Genomic DNA, 20533 nt, shown 5'->3' with positions numbered 1-20533 from the left:
TATTATTTGGGCCAGTGTCTCATAACAGACTTTATCAAGAGGATTTTCTCAACATTATTTACAGGTGATCATTGAGTTCCACTAAGCCACTAATTTGCTTATAAATTGGCTTATATATGTAGTGTCATATTGTTCGATTCACAGATCAGAGATCAGGGATGTGCGGCTTTCAGAATTTATTTGAGCATGAGTTTTAATTTCCAGTTAAGTTTATACAATTGAATTTATATGTAAGGAAGTAGTGAAATGAGAAGTTATTAAATTGTAAAATATTCTTAAAATATTACTACAGTATGTTTTACTGTATTTGCGATAAATAATTCAGTCTTGGTGAGCATTACAGACTATAACATTTTGAGTCAAAAAACCTTGTTGGAAAGTTTTCAAAAACAAAAATGTTGAAACTGGTTTATTTGAGTGTTTATTGACCTAGATTCCTCTTCCTGTCACTCAACTTCCTTTTTAGTGTAGCCAGTTTACTTCAGGTTCACACATGAATTATTTAAATGGGAGCCACTTCTGAATTTTGCCCTGTCAGAGTAATCGTTCAGATTTGAGTCCATCTATTTCCAGGTCATTTTCTGATCCCTTCATCTTCTCCATATTGCTTCCTGTCTTCTCTCTCATTGTGTCTGCTTCTGAAAGGCCAGAAAGGCTAGATAAAGTTGCTAATGGTGCAGTCAGTGGGGAGCGGTTTTCAGATATCACCCCTCAGAGACACTTTTCATCTTTCACGGTACAGTGAGTGTTGCCAACAGACCAACAGAAGTGAAGACATCTTGTCTACAGGAGGAAAGATGAATTTCTGATCACTACGATCACTAGGACATAGCTGCTGTTTTTGTCAATGCCTTCTTGCAATGTCACACAGTATTATTTAAAAATAATTAGTCTTTTCACCACAATTTTCTTTTTCATTCTTTTTGGTGATTTATTTCAGACAAAATGCTATGCCCAAATTTTATTTTATTTTTATTTATTTATTATTTTTTATTTTTATTGAATTATAATTCTTTAGGATTTTATTTGAGACTTGAATTACTCGTATGCTGTAATAATAATCATTTTTTAAATATTGAATTTTTTTAACCATCTTTCTTCATGTACTTCATCACTCATACACATCAGATTTTTTTTATACTTTATATGCCTTATATTCTTTTATAAAGCTTGTTTCTTTCAGATTTTGTACTTGAGACCTTCATCACCCATGCAATATTTTTTTCTATCTATTTTATTATTCTTTTTGTGTAAAACATATTTCTTTAGGATTTGCATACTATGCACACGATTTAATATTTTATTTTTATTGTTTATTGTTCAATGCATGTTTTTTTAGAATTATCATACTCATACCATTTTTTTTTCAATAAGTAGTTTTCAAAAAAAAAAAGACTAAAAACGATACATTTACTCACTTAAAATAGCTTAGAAGATATAACTTGTTTTAAAATAATAAATCTTGAAATAAGTTCATTTTGTCTTACCTCGATGGAAAATAGTTTTCTTGTTTTTAATGCAACTCAATAAATTCTGTTAGATTTAAGCTTAAAAACAAAAAAAATATTTGCCATTGGGTCATAAGGAATAATTACACTGCTTAACTTCTCCAGTAAATGTATCTTGTTTATGTTTAGATATTTTAACTGTAAAAGCAAGAAACAAATGCTAATAAAAAAGTGTTTTTTCCAGGTCAGTCAGACGGTTTCTTGAATCAGCCTTTATGCCATTAGTCAGACGTCTGGCTTCATAAGAGTAATATGCTGATAACATTAAATAAAAGGATAGAAAATTCCCATAACCTCAGCACACACTCTCTCTCGCACACATTTATCTCCTCTTCCTCCTCTCACTGTAATTTTCCTCATTTTTATATTTCTTATAAAATCATCCTGCTCCCTTCTGCCCCCTTTCTCATTTTCTTTTTTTGCACTATATATATTATTCCCTCTTTTCTTCGCCTTCTCAGTTACTGGATTACTGTCAAATTTTCTCTCACTTTTTTTGATGTAAAGTATTACCCTTCCAAACATCAAACTTTTCAACTGTGCTTCTAAACAGCAGTTTCAAAAGGAAAAAAAGAAAGCGGCGGTCGCTAGATTTTCAGAGCTTTTCTATTCTCCTCACCTCCCACCTAAATCTCCTCGGCTCTGAGAGTCTGACGGACGCGCTGGGACTCAGACCTCACCCGGACTCTTATGGACTCTAATGTCATGATGGGGTCAGTCCGCTTGTATTGGACCAGACTATATTTTCTATATTTCACGTGGGTTTTAGTCAGTTTAACTGCTTTCTCTGTTCTGCCCATCTCAGTGAAGATGAATCCCTTTTCTGAGCAGCTGCCTGCGTTTTATTTCACCGCCCCCTCTCACTTCACTGCTGCACCAGAGAAATGAAATCATTTCCTGTCCTTCAAAAAATTTTCTTTGCCTAATTTAAAAATGGCAATGGGGAGTGTAGTAGAGGTCAGCTTAATCATAATGAATTAGATCTGCCCCCATGCCTAATAAACATTTGTTAGTATAGTTTAGTTTTATTTTATCATAAAGCATGTTTCTTTAGGGTTTTTATTAGAGATGTTTATCACTCACATGCATTTTTAGTTTTTATATTATGTAGTCTATTATTATTAAGCATACGTATTCAGGATTTTGTACATGAGATCTTCATCAGCATACCATTTATTTTATATTATATTGTTGATAGATAGATAGATATTATTTTTATTTTATTTATATATTTTATTTTATATTTTACATTTTTATATATATATTTTTCATTTTATTTTATATTTTATTATTATTATTATTATTATTATTATTATTATTATTATTATTATTATTATTATTATTATATCCTATTTTTATTTTATTGTAAAACATGTTTTTTTCTCATCTAATTTTTAAACCCTGTTTCTTCATTATGTACTTCATTCATATACTGTTTTTGTCATCTTTTATACTTTACATTCTTTTCTTAAAAAGCATGTTTTAAAAAAAGATTTAGTTTAATTTTGCATTATTATTTTATTAGAAATCTTCTTGAGACCATTTTCACAAGCAATTATTTGGCATAATTATTTCAAAATGTAATTATATTATTATAGAATTTATTCACTATTTAATATATATATATATTTAATATGTTTCTTTAGAATTTTTTCTTGACCTTCAGCCATGCTTTTAAATATTTTTTTGTTTTTATCAAGGTTCAAAGGGATAAATTGCTATGATTTTAAGGATACACATGGCTGAGAGAGTTGTGAGTCACTTTGTCCTTCAGATGACACAACCATTTAATCAGCATTTCGTTTAGTAACTAATTTGTGCATGAACTGTTAAATATGTGCCCTCTTTGAAATGCTAAATGACCCCTTAAGCATCGAAACTGCCTTGTGACATTTCTTAAAATATGTAAAACATTTTACTTGCTTTTTTGGAATATAAACTTGTTCCTAGTGAACTGCTTTGCTGTCTAAAGCAGCATCCAAAGCGAGATGGATCCTCACCAGTGACTGATTTGAAACGCTCTATAGACAGCAACACAAATAGCGCCCTGCACTCTCAGTTGATTCCAATGAAGTTTGACGTTAGCATGTTGATAAGCTGTTGACATACTTGTAACACAACTGGAATAACTGTGTTAAGGGAAAGTGACCAGCAGCACGCAGTCTTAATGCATCACGTTTGGCAGCTGTAATGTTAAATCCTTGTCTCTCCACAGGTTCTTTGTCTCTGAGTGTGTTCCTGGTATCGGTGGGTTTAACGGTGTGTGTCGTGTGGCTGGTGGCACTATGCGGGGTCTGTGGATGGTGCCAGCGCAAACTGGTGAGTGATGTCACTTCCTGCACAACATGGGGTTTAAAGTGTCTTAAATAGATGTGGTAATAGACATTAACATCTGTTAGTGTGTAAAGTTTCATATCCAATCAGCCATGGAAAAACTGATATGCATTTACAGTGAGGTTTTTATAGTGTTTTTAGTTTAATGGCTGTTTGTCTGGTACACTCTGACAGCAGTCTACCAACATCTGAAAGACAGATGCATGTGCTCTGTTCCAAAACCAAGCAGGCAGAAAGGCAGTATTGCACCTAAGATTCTAGGGAGTTTCTGCAAGTATGTCTTGTGGAGAACGCAATGCAACAAGCTTAATAATAAAAAAAGAGATATTTAATTAATAAAATGTTTAATTAATAACAGTTCTAATTAGATAGTATGAACTTTTTATTTGAATATAATGTACTACTACTAATGTTTTGTAAAGAAGTCTCATCAAGAATGCATTTTATTTTATTTTAAAAAAAAAGAGAAAAAAAACTTAATATTGTGAAATGTTATTACAATTTAAAATAAAAGTTTTCTATTTTAATATACTTTGAAATATAATTTATACTTATGATGCAAAACAGCATATATTCAAAATACAAATGTCTTGTAACAATATATAGTACTTTTTAAAAGTTTGGGGTTAGTAATTAATTATTTTTAATTTTTTTGATGGTCACTTTAACACATTTTGTTGACTTTAAGTAACGATTCACCTAATTCATGTCCAATATATAATTGTTTTATTATTATTATTATCACCAGGACTGACTGGTTTAATTACTGCTGAAAATTCACATAAAACAATTTACATTGTGTAATATTTTTAAATAGAAAAGTTATTTTGCATTCTAATAATTTTCCACAATATTTTACCGTATTTTTTAATCAAAAAAATGCAGCATTGGTGAGCATGAGAAACTTAAAATAAAAAAACAAAAAATTGCAGACCCCACACTTGTACACAGTAATGTATGCATTTAAGTTTTCTCCCAACTCTATTCGCTTGTTAAGTCTGATGTCACGTAGCAGCGCTTCTGTGTCCAAAAAAGACAACAAAAGAAAAACAACAAAAGGTGCTAATATAAACTCACAATGTGATACAATACTAGCGAAAAAGTTATAATCTTAACCTTTAACTCCATACTGAAGTCCCAGATAGCCAGACAATGAAAATATAAATATAAAAAAAATATATACAAATTATTTGTGTTTGGGACGCTGTGAGCACGGAGACTTTAGTGTATACCGTAAGTTTGAAAGCGCTTATCTTAAATGATTAATATGAATAAACAGTGCTCATAAACGGCTGCTGGGGTAGTATTCTCAAGTGAAGCGAGTTGAGGCTTGGACCCGGAAGCAGCGCTTCTTACGTCATCACTTAACAACCGAATTGGAATTCTGTTTCAGTTAGGATGCTATCTTAGAAGACAGTTACATATTTAGGCAGCTCTCTAGATTCTGGAACAGAGCCATAATGTCGCCAAGTTTGAAATTTAAACCCACTTCAGCTCTGTTGGGTGCTCAGTCATAAAACAGAAGAAAATACGGGGCATCTAATCATTTTTGTTTGCCATTTCCACAAATTGGTGCTCTGCGAAAAGCTAAAAACGTAATGGAAGGATTTAAACAGCGTATTGTTAGTAATACAGGGGGAGGGGGGACATGACGTGCCCTCGTTTGTGTTTACATCAGACCTCCATCCAGATTGCCTTTCAACAGTTGTAAATCTTATTTTCTGTCTGGATAATTAGCTGTTGAGCCTGTAGTTTTCTGTTCAGCCTCGGCATCTGCAAAACAAGATTTGCCATTCAACTCGTGTAAAGCAATTCAGCGCAAGGCGGCCGAATGAGACTGGATCGTGAGCGAGGAAGAACGTGTATCATGGAAAAAGAATAATAAGGCTAAATGATTTATATATAAACATGAAAATGTGATTACACCCACTTTCTGATTAATAGCCAGTTGATAAATAGAATCCACAAACAAAATTAATCACCTGTGCTCAGTTTAATTGAATTACACTCTTCCCGAAATAAACGGATCACCTATCATTCAAAACTAATTACCTTTAACACATTTAATGTGTCACTTGCATTTTGCCTAGAAGAGTAGCAGAATGTTTCTCAAGCGTGCGTAATACAAATCCAGGTTTTCCACTCGTCAGCTGAGAGGAGCGATGGGTTTTGAGATGGTCAGCACAGGCCAGACGGAGCAAGTGAAAGAGAGGAGGAGTGAGAGGCAGACGGGAAGACTGCAGGGTGACTAAAAAGAGACTTCAAGCTTTAATTACACTCAGTAATGACACCCTCCACGTGCCCGGCCGGCGGGCATCTACCATCTTCATGTTATTACACTGAGGGATTACAAACTCGCTTCTCATGCTTTTCGTCACATTTTTAGTGCCATATTCGTACTTGGTATTTTTCAGTAATTGTTCCCGCTCCTCTGTTTTTATACAGTACTAGGCTGGTCTTAATTGCTGTTTGGTGACCATAAAATAAAATGGCGAAATACATTTTTGCTTCTGATCTAGACCAGGCCTGTCATGAGAGATTGGTATGCGTCAGTGATCCTGCAAAACTTTGAGCTGTTTATTAATGCAAAATTACATAGGTGACTGATTTCTAGAAGTGTGAATCTTATGAAAAAAGTTTCTTTACATACAGTGGTCGACAGTAGAAATGAATGTCTCTGGGAAATTTTGTCATTCTCTGAGCTGGAAATGCCTTTATTTGACATATTTGGAATAAATTGCACATTTCATTTGTCTTGCTAAGGTTAATTTCTTTGCTAGAGTTATATGTATTCTGATAACACACTTTTTGCATAAATTGACTTTTATAGCTTTCATATTTCATCTTGTCTCTTTGGTAAACAAGTTAAATGTCATGTTGTTTGTTATGCTTTTTTATAGTTTAAGAGTGTAACAATACAATCTATTAATAGCATTTGAAAAGTAGGAAAAACATGTTATTTTTCTGTTTTGAATGTGATTGTGTATTTTAGTATGGTTTATATATTGTTATAGAATTTCATATTTTTAAATTATCTTTTTTGTGACATTTTTATTAGTTGTTGTCTTTTATAGTTCTATTTATTTATAGTTTCAATTTTGGTCATTTTAGTTATTTAATTTAAGTATGTTTTATTTCATAAAATATATTTCATAATATAGTTTTTTAGTAGCCAAAAAAACATTTCTAGTTTTGTAAACAATAATAAGAATATTATTATTATTATTATTAATAATAATAATAATAATAATCATATATTATTATTAATAAAAATAAAAGTCCTGTTGAAGAAACAGTTCAATTCAATTCAATTCAAGTTTATTTGTATAGCGCTTTTTACAAAATAAATCGTTACAAAGCAACTTTACAGAAAATTATGTTTCTACAATATTTAGTAGTAGCTAGTAGTTTGTGCACATTTGACAGGATTTTAGAAAAAATAATAATAATAATACAAGACGTAGTCAGCTAGACGATGAACTATCAATATTATTAAGTTATTATATGATTCAGTCACACATTTAGCAATAATTGTTAGTTCTGTTTGTTGATTCAAGGTTAGCATCATCTGAGTTCCTCTGAGGGTCAGCATCATCTCTTCTCAGGTGTTCTGGATCCAGACTGGAGCTTGTGTAAATCCTAGTTACCACGGGATGTAAATCCCGTGGCGAAACATAGAAACAAAATACAGACATCATTAGCATAGCTGCTGATCCAACAAAGTAAAATTAGTTTAACCCAAGCTAATGAATAAAAATGCAACTTTGAACAGATGCAACTACACTCACAATTAAAAAGAAACATTATTCGAATGCTTGGCGAAAGAGATGTGTTTTTAATCTAGATTTAAACAGAGAGAGTGTGTCTGAACCCCGAACATTATCAGGAAGGCTATTCCAGAGTTTGGGAGCCAAATGTGAGAAAGCTCTACCTCCTTTAGTGGGCTTTGCTATCCTAGGAACGACCAAAAGTCCAGCGTTTTGTGACCTTAGGGTGCGTGATGGGTTGTAGCGTGGTAGAAGGCTAGTTAGGTACGCTGGAGCTAAACCATTTAGGGCCTTATAGGTAAGTAATGATAATTTGTAACTGATACGGAACTTAATAGGTAGCCAGTGCAGAGACTGTAAAATTGGGGTAATATGATCATATTTTCTTGACCTCATAAGGACTCTAGCTGCTGCATTTTGGACTACCTGTAGCTTGTTTATTGACGAAGCAGGACAACCACCTAGAAGTGCATTACAATAGTCCAGTCTAGAGGTCATGAATGCATGAACTAGCTTTTCTGCATCAGAAACAGATAACATGTTTCGTAGCTTGGCAATGTTTCTAAGATGGAAGAATGCAGTTTTTGTAACATTGGAAATATGATTTTCAAAAGACAAATTGCTGTCTAATATAACACCCAGATTTCTGACTGTAGAGGAAGTAACAGTACATCCGTCTAGTTGCAGATTGTAATCTACAAGATTCTGTGTAGTGTTTTTTGGTCCAATAATTAATATCTCTGTCTTATCCGAATTTAATTGGAGAAAATTGTGTGTCATCCAATCTTTTAAATTTTTAACACGCTCTGTTAGCTTAGATAATTGGGAAGTTTCATCTGGTCTCGTTGAGATATATAGCTGAGTATCATCAGCATAACAGTGGAAGCTAATTCCGTATTTTCTAATAATATTACCAAGGGGCAACATATATATTGAAAATAGAAGGGGACCTAGGACGGATCCTTGTGGCACTCCATATTTTACTGATGATAAATGAGATGACTCCCCATTTAAGTAAACAAAATGGTAGCGATCGGACAGGTAGGATCTAAACCATCTTAGAGCCTGCCCTTGAATACCTGTATAGTTTTGTAATCGATCTATGAGTATGTCATGATCTATGGTGTCGAACGCAGCACTAAGATCAAGTAAGACTAGAAATGAGATGCAGCCTTGGTCTGACGCAAGGAGCAGGTCATTTGTAATTTTAACAAGTGTAGTTTCTGTGCTATGGTGGGGCCTAAAACCTGACTGAAATTCTTCATACATATCATTTTTATGCAGGAAGGTGCTCAATTGAGCAGACACAACTTTCTCTAAAATTTTAGACATAAATGGAAGATTTGAAATAGGCCTATAATTTGCCAGTACACTAGGATCTAGTCTTGGTTTCTTAATAAGAGGCTTGATAACCGCCAGCTTGAATGGTTTTGGGACGTGTCCTAAAGTTAACGACGAGTTTATGATATTGAGAAGCGTTTCTTCTGCTACAGGTAACAGCTCTTTCAGTAATTTAGTGGGTACAGGATCTAATAAACATGTTGTTGGTTTAGATACAGTGATAAGTTTATTTAGCTCTTCCTGTCCTATGGTTGTAAAGCGCTGCAGTTTATCTTTGGGTGCGATGGATGAAACTGAAGTGTTAGACGCTGTAGAATCTACATTCGCTATTGTATTTCTAATGTTATCTATTTTATCAGTGAAGAAATTCATAAAGTCATTACTATTTAACGTTGGTGGAATATTTGAATCAGGTGGCATCTGGTAATTTGTTAACTTAGCCACTGTGCTAAATAAAAACCTTGGATTGTTTTGGTTATTTTCAATGAGTTTGTGTATATGGTCTGCCCTAGCAGTTTTTAGAGCCTGTCTATAGCTGGACATACTGTTTTTCCATGCAATTCTAAAAACTTCTAAGTTAGTTTTTCTCCATTTGCGTTCAAGACTACGAGTTAATTTCTTGAGAGAGTGAGTATTACTGTTATACCATGGTACAGTACGTTTTTCTCTAACTTTTTTCAATTTGATTGGGGCAACAGCTTCTAATGTATTAGAGAAAATAGTGCCCATGTTGTCAGTAATTTCGTCTAATTCGTGTGTATTTTTGGGTACAATTAGCAGTTGAGATAGATCAGGCAGGTTATTTGCGAATCTTTCTTTGGTGGCTGGAACAATAGTTCTGCCCAGACGGTAACGCTGCGACATATAGTTAATATCAGTTATACGCAGCATGCACGATACAAGGAAATGGTCTGTAATATCATCACTTTGAGGTACAATATCTATAGCAGTAAGATCGATTCCATGCGATATAATTAAATCTAGTGTATGATTAAAACGATGAGTGGGCCCGGTGACATTTTGCTTGACTCCAAAGGAGTTTATTAGGTCAGTAAACGCAAGTCCTAATGTATCATTTGCATTATCAACGTGAATATTAAAATCTCCCATGATTAGCGCCTTATCAACTGTAACTAGAAGGTCTGAGAGGAAATCTGCAAATTCTTTCAGGAATTCTGTATACGGCCCTGGTGGTCTATACACAGTAGCCAGAGCAAGAGATACATTAGATTTATTTTGCATGTCTGACAGAGTAACATTTAGCATTAGTATTTCAAATGAGTTAAACCTGTATCCTGTTTTCTGGGTAACATTGAGAATATCACTATATATTGTTGCAACACCCCCGCCACGACCAGTCTGACGGGGCTCATGCTTATAACAGTAGTTTGGTGGAGTAGACAGTCAATTATACTTTGGTTAAAGAAACTTAGGTTTGTTTGTTTTTTGCATGTAGACATTGTGCCCTATCATACACTAGGACACATTTATATATATATATATATTTATATATTTTATACTCTCATTATCTTAATGCATCCAGATGTTTTGCTTTTGAGTTTTTATAATTACCATTATTAATGGAAAAAGGGGCTTTTATTCAAATCAGCAAAATTTAAGGTATTACAAAGGTACTGTATTAATTCTACATTTTATTTATTTATTTACATTACATTTATTTATTACGATAATAACTAGTTGACACATTTTTTGCATGACAATACTTAGAATTTGAGGGTAACGTACTTTATTGTGTAGTAAACATGAAAAAAAAACTATTGTTCTACAACAGAATTCCTTGATTCAAGCAAAAAGTCATTTATGAGTCAACATCAGTCATGAGTCGTCCTGATCCAAACCCCTTCACAAATGGACTTTGATTGTTGCAGAAAATAAAGATTAGTGTTGCTGATTTAATTAAAGCGTCTGTGGTCAGTCTTTTGATCGGAAGCATCAGAACAACTGATTCTTAATGAGTGAGTAAGCCGGGATGTGTTATGTAAGGCTGCACAGCGAGAGTCTCCCTGGCCTTTATGTTTCTCATACCTCATACTGCCACGCTGCAGGGCTCACTAATGATTCATATGGTTTTTTGCCCACAACGCCCCACGCTCCACGCAGACAGACTGGCTGCTTTCTCCTTCTCCTCCCAAACAGATTTGACAGAGCTGGGAGGTTTCAGGTCAAGACTACAGAGTTTCTCTCTGTCTGATCCGGTTCTGACTCTGAACACAAGGGATCTGGAGAATGTTGAGAGATGAGAGAGCAGCATGTTGAAGTGGATGGAAATCTCGCTGAAGTTGATGTCTTGTATCTGCTGGAATTTTTTTTCATAACAAATGCTGTACAATCATACTATCTATCTATCTATCTATCTATTTGTCTGTCTGTCTGTCTGTCTGTCTGACGTTCAGTTGTTCTGCCTGTTTATCCTTCCATCTCTCTATCAGTGTATCCATCTATCGTTCTATATAGATCCATCTGTAGTTCTATAGTTCTATCTGTTGTTCTTTTATTGTATATATTGTTCCATCTATCCATCCATTGTTCCATCAATCTGTATACCATTAAATCCCTATCTATCTATCTATCTATCTATCTATCTATCTATCTATCTATCTATCTATCTATCTATCTATCTATCTATCTATCTATCTATCTATCTATCTATCTGTCTATCTGTCTATCTGTCTGTCTGTCTGTCTGTCTATCTGTCTGTCATGCATCTGTCTATCCATCCACGTATCATTCTATCCATCCATCTGTCTATCGTTTTGTTTAATCCATCTATTTGTCCATCCATATTCTATCATTCTGTCTGTCTAGCTATCTGTTCATCTGTCTATTGTTCTGTGTATCTGTGCATCGCTCTGTTCATATATCATATTTATATCCTGTCCATCTTTCTTTATCTATCTCTTTTCTTTCTGATGTGACTGTTGGAATCATTAAATCACGTAAATAAGATGAAGCAGAGGAATGCAGATGAGGTCAGTGAGGAGATCTCTCGGTTTGCTCTGAACACGTGAGGAAGAGCTGGATCTGCAGTGAGACCACCCGGGAAAGATCTCCCGTTCTCTCACAGACCGTCTCGCTCTCTCTATCAGCCCATGATGTCATATTTCCCCATGCTCATTCGCCTTTCTTTTGTGATTGTGAATTCTGTTTGAAAACCCGCTCCTATTCTGCCTTTTCTGTTTTTCCTCTCTGTTTTTTTCTTTGCCTTTGCTTCTTTCCCCACTCCTGACAGTGTACTGAATGCCTGTCAGACATCTACACTAGCATTTCCCATCTTAAACCACTGTGTCTTTGTGAGAGGAGGTGTGAGAAGTATGATTTAATCATACTTTACTCATCATACTTTCACATTTTTTTTTATTTATTTTTAAAACAGACACTGAATATCAGTTTTTTATTTTTTTGCATGTAGTAATAATCTTCAATTCAACATGAAGTAATAATGACCTTTATTTACTTTAATACACATTCTTGTACATGAAGAAAATTCAAGTTGTTTAAATATATATATATATATATATATATATATATATATATATATATATATATATATATATATATATATATAATACCATCATTTTGCAACTAAGAAATATTGGATTCTAAGATTTAATTGTGGTTATACTTTATTTAGTCCAATAAGCAATAGTCAACCGTACAGCCAGCCTTGATTTATTTTACAGTCTCTCTCAGCACGCTCTTTGTTTTAACTTAGTATTAAAATAGTAAAGCTGGATGTGAAGTTGACCCGGTGTTAATGAGCAGGGTAATATATATGAGACCAGCTATTCTTCATTAATTTTAATTGTATGTTCTTCGTGTAAATTGACCTTACACTGGCAGAGCTACACACCTAGCAATTTTCAGTACTGCATCAACTTTTGTCATTTCAAAAGCCAAAGTTTTTTTAAAAGGCAAAAGTTCTGCGTTACAGTACATCTCTCATGGATGTATAACCATAGCTTTGCATAATTGTAATTTAAGGATTCGGAGTGAAAAAAAAAAAAATCGAAAGGTCAGAGTACTTCTGTACATGTAGTTCTTAGTTACACGTTTAATATTTCGGTTTGAATTAACCATAAACATGTTATCATACATAATAATGTGGTGTTTCTAGAGAGACAAAATATGAAATAATATTTCATTATTAAATTAGCTCAAATATTTGTATTTAATTTGTATACTGCTTATTTTATTTTTGATGCATTTTATGGCATTTTCAATTTTTATTTTATAGATCATGGTGGAAGAGCACTTTACATTTATTTTTGTTTGTCTTTCTCTATATTAATTTTATCATATTAAAGTTCATTTCAAATGTATCTTTCATTTGATTAATTTTTATTTATGTATTAATAATTTAAATCATTAAGTAATTATAAATATCTATATCTATCTATATATATATATATATATATATAAACAAATAATAGAAAGATGCTAACAGTTGACTGTTTTAAATAACATGAAAAAACAGTTATAAATAGTCAAAATGAATGTTGTGTTTTGTTTTTGCTAAATCTCACTTCTGTCGTCTTCTGTAACTGTTGAATTTCTTTTACTAAATCCCTCTTCCTGTTATTCCTATTCAAATTCTATTCCACTGACTTTGGGGCGTGGCATGATTTGAAGTTCCAGCTCATGTCTCTTAATGAGCATGCTCGCGTCGCAAAATCACAGGATGTTTGTACCTGTGTATGAACACGCTTGTTTCACTCCCTCTTTTGTTCCCATTCATTACATGAGTAGACAGATCATGGCATGTTGGCAGGCGGCGTAACTTAAATGCTGGAAACTGGCAGGCTATTGCTGTGCCCGGGCCAAGACGCTGCTCTTTCTTCCTCCCGTTCAGATCATTTATCATCTCTTACACAACCGCTGGCGGCTGATGGCTTTCAGAGGACTTTGTAATGAATACTCCACCTGCAGAATCACTTTGAGATGGATTGGCCAATCAAGAGATGGTGGGGAGGAGTGCATCTTTGACAGACAGGAAATGATGTAATTAGCCTTTATGTAATTGGTTGCATCGATCAGTAGAGTTGTCTCAGTTGTCTGCCAATAGCCCGACTGTTTGCATATGGTGCGTTATGGAAGCATACGAGTGTTTTCTCAAGCTGATCTGTAGTCCTTTGGCTCGAATGTCCATTGATACAAAGCTTTTCAGTTTTAGGACTAATTTTGCATTGAATGAGTGCACAGTAGTTGGGCACATTTGCCCTAGTCTCAGTTTTTCAGACATTTTTCTGTACCTAGACAGTGTTCCTCACAGGTACAATCAACAATTTATAATTAGTTAAAATATATTTTATTTCATGGGATACAGTGGAAGAACATTTTATTGCTCTAATTAAATTCATAAATTAATGTTCAATTAATGTAAATTATATCAACCATATATACATACATTATATATTTATGTGAGTGTGTGTGTGTGTGTGTGTGTACACTCACCGGCCACTTTATTAGGTACACCTGTTTAATTGCTTCGTAACACAAATTGCTAATCAGCCAATCACATGGCAGCAGCTCAATGCATTTAGGCATCTAGATGTGGTGAAGACGACTTGCTGAAGTTCAAACCGAGCATCAGAATGGGGAAGAAAGGGGATTTAAGTGACTTTGAATGTGGAATAGTTGTTGGTGTAAGATGGGCTGGTCTGATTATTTCAAAAAATTGCTGGGATTTTCACACAAAACCATTGAAAACCAGGGTTTACAGAGAATGGTCCAAAAAACAAAAAAATAGTCAGTGAGGGGCAGTTGTTTGGATGAAAATGCCTTGTTGATGTCAGAGGTCAGAGGAGAATGGGCAGACTGGTTAGAGATGATAGAAATGCAACAGTTACTCAAATAACCACTCATTACAACCAGGGTATGCAGAATACTATCTCTGAATGCACAACACGTCAAACTTTGAAGCAGATGGGCTGCAGCAGAAGACCACACCGGGTGCCGAGAACATGAAACTGAGGCTACAGTTCTAAGGCTCACCAACATTGGTCAATAGAAGACTGGAAAAATGTTGCCTGGTCTGATGAGTCTCGATTTCTGCTGCAACATTCAGATGATAGGGTCAGAGTTTGGAGTAAAGAACATAAAAGCATGGATCTATCCTGTCTTGTGTCAACGCTTCATGCTGCTGCTGGTGGTGTAATGGTGTGGGGGATATTTTCTTGGCACACTTTGGGCCCCTTAGTACCAACTGAGTATTGTTTAAACACCACAGCCCACCTGAGTATTGCTGCTGACCATGTCCATCCCTTTATGACTACAGTGTACTCATCCTCCGATGGCTACTTCCAGCAGGATAATGCTTGTGTGTGTGTGTGTGTATTTATATATATATATATATATATATATATATATATATATATATATATATATATATATATATATATTATTATTATTATTATTATTATTTTATTTTATTTTTTCACAAAAACAAACGTGTGTGTGTGTGTGTGTATGTATGTATGTATGTACAGTATATGTAGTTCATTTATTTATTTTACATATATTTAGATTATTTATTATTTTTCATCATTTATTTTTCCAATCAATATCATTTTATATATTCATATTAATTTGTAAACCAGGGTTATAATTTGCTAAAACGGTTAAAATGTTTTCATTACTTGGAATAAATAAACATCAACAATATTTGACATATTAGCATGACTCTATTTTATTTATTTATTTATTTATTCAGTTTTCTTTTCCTTTAAATAATCATTTAAATATAAAAATTTTTTGGAAACCAGTTATTATTGTTAAAAAAAAAAAGTGTTACTTGAAATAAACATTAGCATTATTTGACCACTTTAGCTTAGACTCTTTTATTATTATTATTATTATTATTATTATTATTATTATTATTATTATTATTATTATTATTATTTAAAAAAATCCTATCTATATATTGTTCCTATCTATAGATGTCACTTATTTTAATATTAATATTTATCTGTAAACCAAAGTTATTATAGTTAGTCTTAAGTATAAATATATAATTCTTACTTGAAATAAGTGTTAACTGAAATAACATATAAGCTTTCTACATTTCTTCCCTCCTAATTTAAAAGATCATCTACAAGAGTTTCTCAAGACTGAAGAAAATGTAACATTTTTTTAACACATTTTAATATAGGCATCCGCTTATGCTTTTGCAGATTCCAAATGACTGTATTCCCGCCTGATTGCAGATTGAACTGCTCTTTCGAATTCTTCAAAATGCATCTTATGCCTTCCAATCCATCAAACACTCAATCAGAGCTTCTCTAGTGTGTAAACACCCCGAGGGTCTCAGACTTGTCATTAATATCAGCGTTAAACCCATCTTAGGCTGTTGATGCTGTGTATTAGCTCTATCACTGCATCTGTCTGGCTTCACTGATTAATTAAAGCGTGTGACTTGCAGCAGTTGCACAGAATTTGCTGAAATATGGCACCTGATGAATTTATATCAGGCACTTATCAGTTTCTCATCAACTTTGTGTTCTTCTTCTTTAACGTTTCTCTCTTTCTCTGTGAAGGGGATGAGGAATAAGCCAGGGGTGGAGACAGCGGGGACCCCAGACTCGGTGTCTGTTTCTGGGAGAGGACGAGGAGAAAATAAAGCCATCAAGTAGGTGCCTCCTGCAGGGCTTAACTAATGCAGTTAATGTCTCGGTAATCAAAGTTGAACCGAAAAACCCAATGCATACCACATACTGTACAGTATATACTGGATCATAGGTATGTAGATGTTATGTACATTTTCATATGTTGTTATATTTCATTCTCGTACCAGCTTTGGCATTTGTCATGGTCAATACTATATGAACAACACTTGCTTGTTGTTTGCAGATATCAGAAACCGGCTATGTTCTCATGTTTTGGCTAATGCCGTACTGCCATAATTTCATATTTCCAGTGTGCCCTTTCTATGCTGTGTGCAGTATGCAAATTTTCATAGCAGACTCATGATATGGATACAATATGGAAGGCATTTGAATTAAGTGAATTTTCAAAGTGATGAATGAAACTGAAATTATTTGTATTTTCTATTTAAAATCAAGCCCTTTTTAGTATATATATATATATATATATATATATATATATATATATATATATATATATATATATATATATATATATTTGTCAATTATTCAATATAGTATGATTATTAACAACAATGTAGCATACTACCATTTGAAACGTTTCTTTTTGTACTTTTTGATATTATTAATCTGTAATATACAGCTGTGTAGTAAATTGGTACAGAACAAGTACAGTGGATTATTGGGATTATTGTTTTTAAAAATGAAAACAATAAAATAAATAAATAAAGATAGATAGATAGATTATTTTATTTCAATTAATTACAATTTTATTTCAGCTAGTTGCCAAGGCATCTATTCTCATTTTCTTTTAGCTTGACTTTGAGTACACTAAAATAAAAGAGAAATAAAATAAGAACAAAATAGACATGTGAAAAAAAAGAAACTTAATTTAAAATTAAAATGAGATCAGAATATATATATATATATATTAGGGGTGTAATGATAAGCGTATTCGCATTGAACTGTTGGATTAATTAATTATATTTGGAAAAAACTATTTGTGAAATATAATGATATGCGTTCAACAAGGTAGCCCAATAACCCAAACGACGTAACAGGCAACGCCCCAGACACCCCCGAAGAAGAAAAAACACCAATTTATATGTTTATGTTAGGCTACTCAGTCAAGCGCTCGCTCACTCAGTACGCGCTGAGTGAGCGAGCAGTTCATGCACGGTACGCTGTGGCCAATGCGTTTAACAGACCAGAAATAGAAGATCCTCCAATAACCAACAGGTCTGGTGTTTGGGTGCACTTTACCAATCGATCGGGGCATCCAAACAAGCACGGAAATCAAAATGGACTAGTACTGTACTGTGTCAGAATTTCCTGAGCAGTACGATACAATTAACAGGCCTGCACGTTATTAGATAGAAGAACTGTTATAAATAGAACGTATGCACGGGCAGCCACCTACTTTGCTCTTGGCATGGTGCAGCGCAAATCACGTTGTATCTGAAGGGCAACGCTGAGCCCAGGGTGAAAAGACCCTTTAGCCATTTTGCAACGAGCCTTCAGCGAGTACTGAGTGAGCGAGCGCACTCTGTAGTGGAAAACGCAGGTTTTAAGAACATGCTTAATGTAATTGAGCCCCGTTACAATATTCCTACACGAGCCCATTTCAGCCAGACCGTAATTCCTGCTTTGTTCCAAAAAACATAATCCCTATAGAGAACCAATTGAATAAAAACACACTTAATATAAAGAGTTATAGAGTTCCATATAAAAAGTTACATCTTTGTATTTGTTCATAACTACTACAACAATATAACATTTAAATTTTTTTATAAGGAGCTGTTTTTGTTTTATACAGTATGCTGCTAAGAAAACACCATAGAAGATGGGTAAAGAATAGCTCCATCATTGTTTAATGTAAAAAAAAAACATACTTTGTTAGTTTTAATAAATAAAACATTTTTTAAAAATCAAGGAAATTTATCTGCCAATTTTTTCTTTTTGCTGTATCTAAAACGTACCGAACCGTACCGAACCGAACCGGGACACCAGTGAATCGTATCGAACCGAACCGTGAATTTTGTGAACCGTTACACCCCTAATATATATATATATTTATAAAACTAAAATAGTATACCAGTGAAAACTTCACTGGTATTATACAATAATTGGCTAATGCCATTTTTTAGTTTATTCATTGGTTTTGTATGTTGCCATTACATACTATGTAAATCTATCATGCAAATTCAGTGGTCCACCTACTGTACCATCTGTTTATACTGAGGTATCAATTTGCTATAAAACCAGAACTGCTACCACAGGCTAAATAATGCAATCAGGCCAACCCTAAAGCCTGTTTTTTATTCTGAACACAGCCATTGTTTCTGAGCAGACCACAGGAATAACCCAGAAGCACTTTAAAAATAGTAAGTGTGTGTGAAATGATGGCTTTCACACACTTGATGATGTTTATCAGGTCAGCAGTGTGAAGCAGTACACTTCCAGCACTGGTCCACTTGGAGCACTTGCTCTGGTAACTACTGCAGCCTGAATATTAATCAGACAATGCTCTAATTAGACACCAATGCAGCCCACAGCAGATGGATGCTGTTTTTCTATCAGCACAAGAGTCAGACAGCTAATCACCTGTGACCGCACAAGGGCAGGAAGAGACGTTCATTGTGTTCCTCAGCCTGCGAATGAGACATTTAGATTTCTTTTACTAAAGGATGAGCCCACAACACCAGTGTGAAATGTTTACATACCCTATGATACTTAAAGGGATAGTTCACCCAAAAAGGAAAATTTTGTTAATCTGCTTACCCCCAGGGCATCCAAGATGTTGGTGACTTTGTTTCTTCAGTAGAACACAAACTGAGATTTTTAACTCAAACCGTAGCAGTCTGTCAGTAATATAAAGGTGCATCTCAATAAATTAGAATGTGGTGGAAAAGTACATTTTACAATTAACCTGATAACTGTCACTCACGTTTTTGAAGATAGAGATGAATGTGCATGATACAAACCTAAATTTTTATAATTCATGACTGAAAACATTTTGTAACATGATTTTGATGTACCATTTACATGGTAATGCAATGTCTGATTTTAAAATGGGTTTTGAAGGATGAATTTTGAGATTTTATGTTTTCAAGTGATATATAACTTCTGATGATTTCTAAAATGTGATAGAGAAAAAGGCAACGAGGAAGTCTTTTTTTTAAACAAAGGTCAAAGCTCCTTTTGTAATGTTGATTTCTGTCATAAATTCATCTATTACTTTTCCTACATAATTTTTAACAAAAAATATTGGTAAAATATATATTTGGGAGTCTTAGACCTTTCCAACGATATATAGTTTGTCAACATTAGATTAGATTTGATTGTAATATAGTATAGTCAACGTAGGCGTCCCGTATACGGGACGGGGTGACATTTAACAGGTTAAACTAAAATTTTGAAACTCGTTTATTAAATAAATTCAATGCACACAGACTAAAGTAGTCTTTGGTTCTTTTCAGTCTTTGTTTTTTTTAATTGGATGATTTTGGCTCTCATTTAACAAAATCTCAACAAATTAGAAAACTTCATAAGACATTTTTAGTGAATTGTTGGCCTTCTGGAAAATACTCAATACTTGGTAGGGGCTCCTTTTGCTTTAATTACTGTTAATTCAATTTAATCGTTAATTTAATTTAATTATTTAATATATAAACATAAAAATTTTCTTAAATGTATGCATGCATGTGTTTCTATATATATATTTATATATTCATAATATACACTGCACACACACATATATTACGTAAACAAAAACTTTTATTTTGGATTCAATTTAACATTTGACAGCACCACTTTATTGTTTCTGTTTTGTTATACATTTGTATGCGTACATATACATCTAACCAGCTATTAAATGGTTTGTAATAATTGGTTTTATTTTTTTAAGCCATAAAATGTGCTGGATTATTGTATTTTGTCTTAATAATAAGTAATATTGTATTAT

The 20533-nt window shown here is 33.6% G+C and overlaps 1 protein-coding gene across 1 annotated transcript in view; it reads left to right on the top strand.

The window, feature by feature from the left end:
• Positions 1-20533, top strand: part of LOC127962501 (synaptotagmin-7) — a 116761-nt gene that overhangs the window by 36763 nt on the left and 59465 nt on the right. The window contains exons 2-3 of the mRNA XM_052562088.1: positions 3724-3827; positions 16504-16595. Of these exons, the coding sequence (XP_052418048.1) occupies positions 3724-3827; positions 16504-16595 (196 nt within the window). The remainder of the gene's footprint in view (positions 1-3723; positions 3828-16503; positions 16596-20533) is intronic.

This window comes from Carassius gibelio, chromosome B7 (genome assembly GCF_023724105.1).
Source record: "Carassius gibelio isolate Cgi1373 ecotype wild population from Czech Republic chromosome B7, carGib1.2-hapl.c, whole genome shotgun sequence".
Classification (NCBI taxonomy): Eukaryota; Metazoa; Chordata; class Actinopteri; order Cypriniformes; family Cyprinidae; genus Carassius; species Carassius gibelio.
The sequence above is the reverse complement of the archived record's forward strand: the minus strand, read 5'-3'. Positions and strand labels throughout refer to the sequence as shown.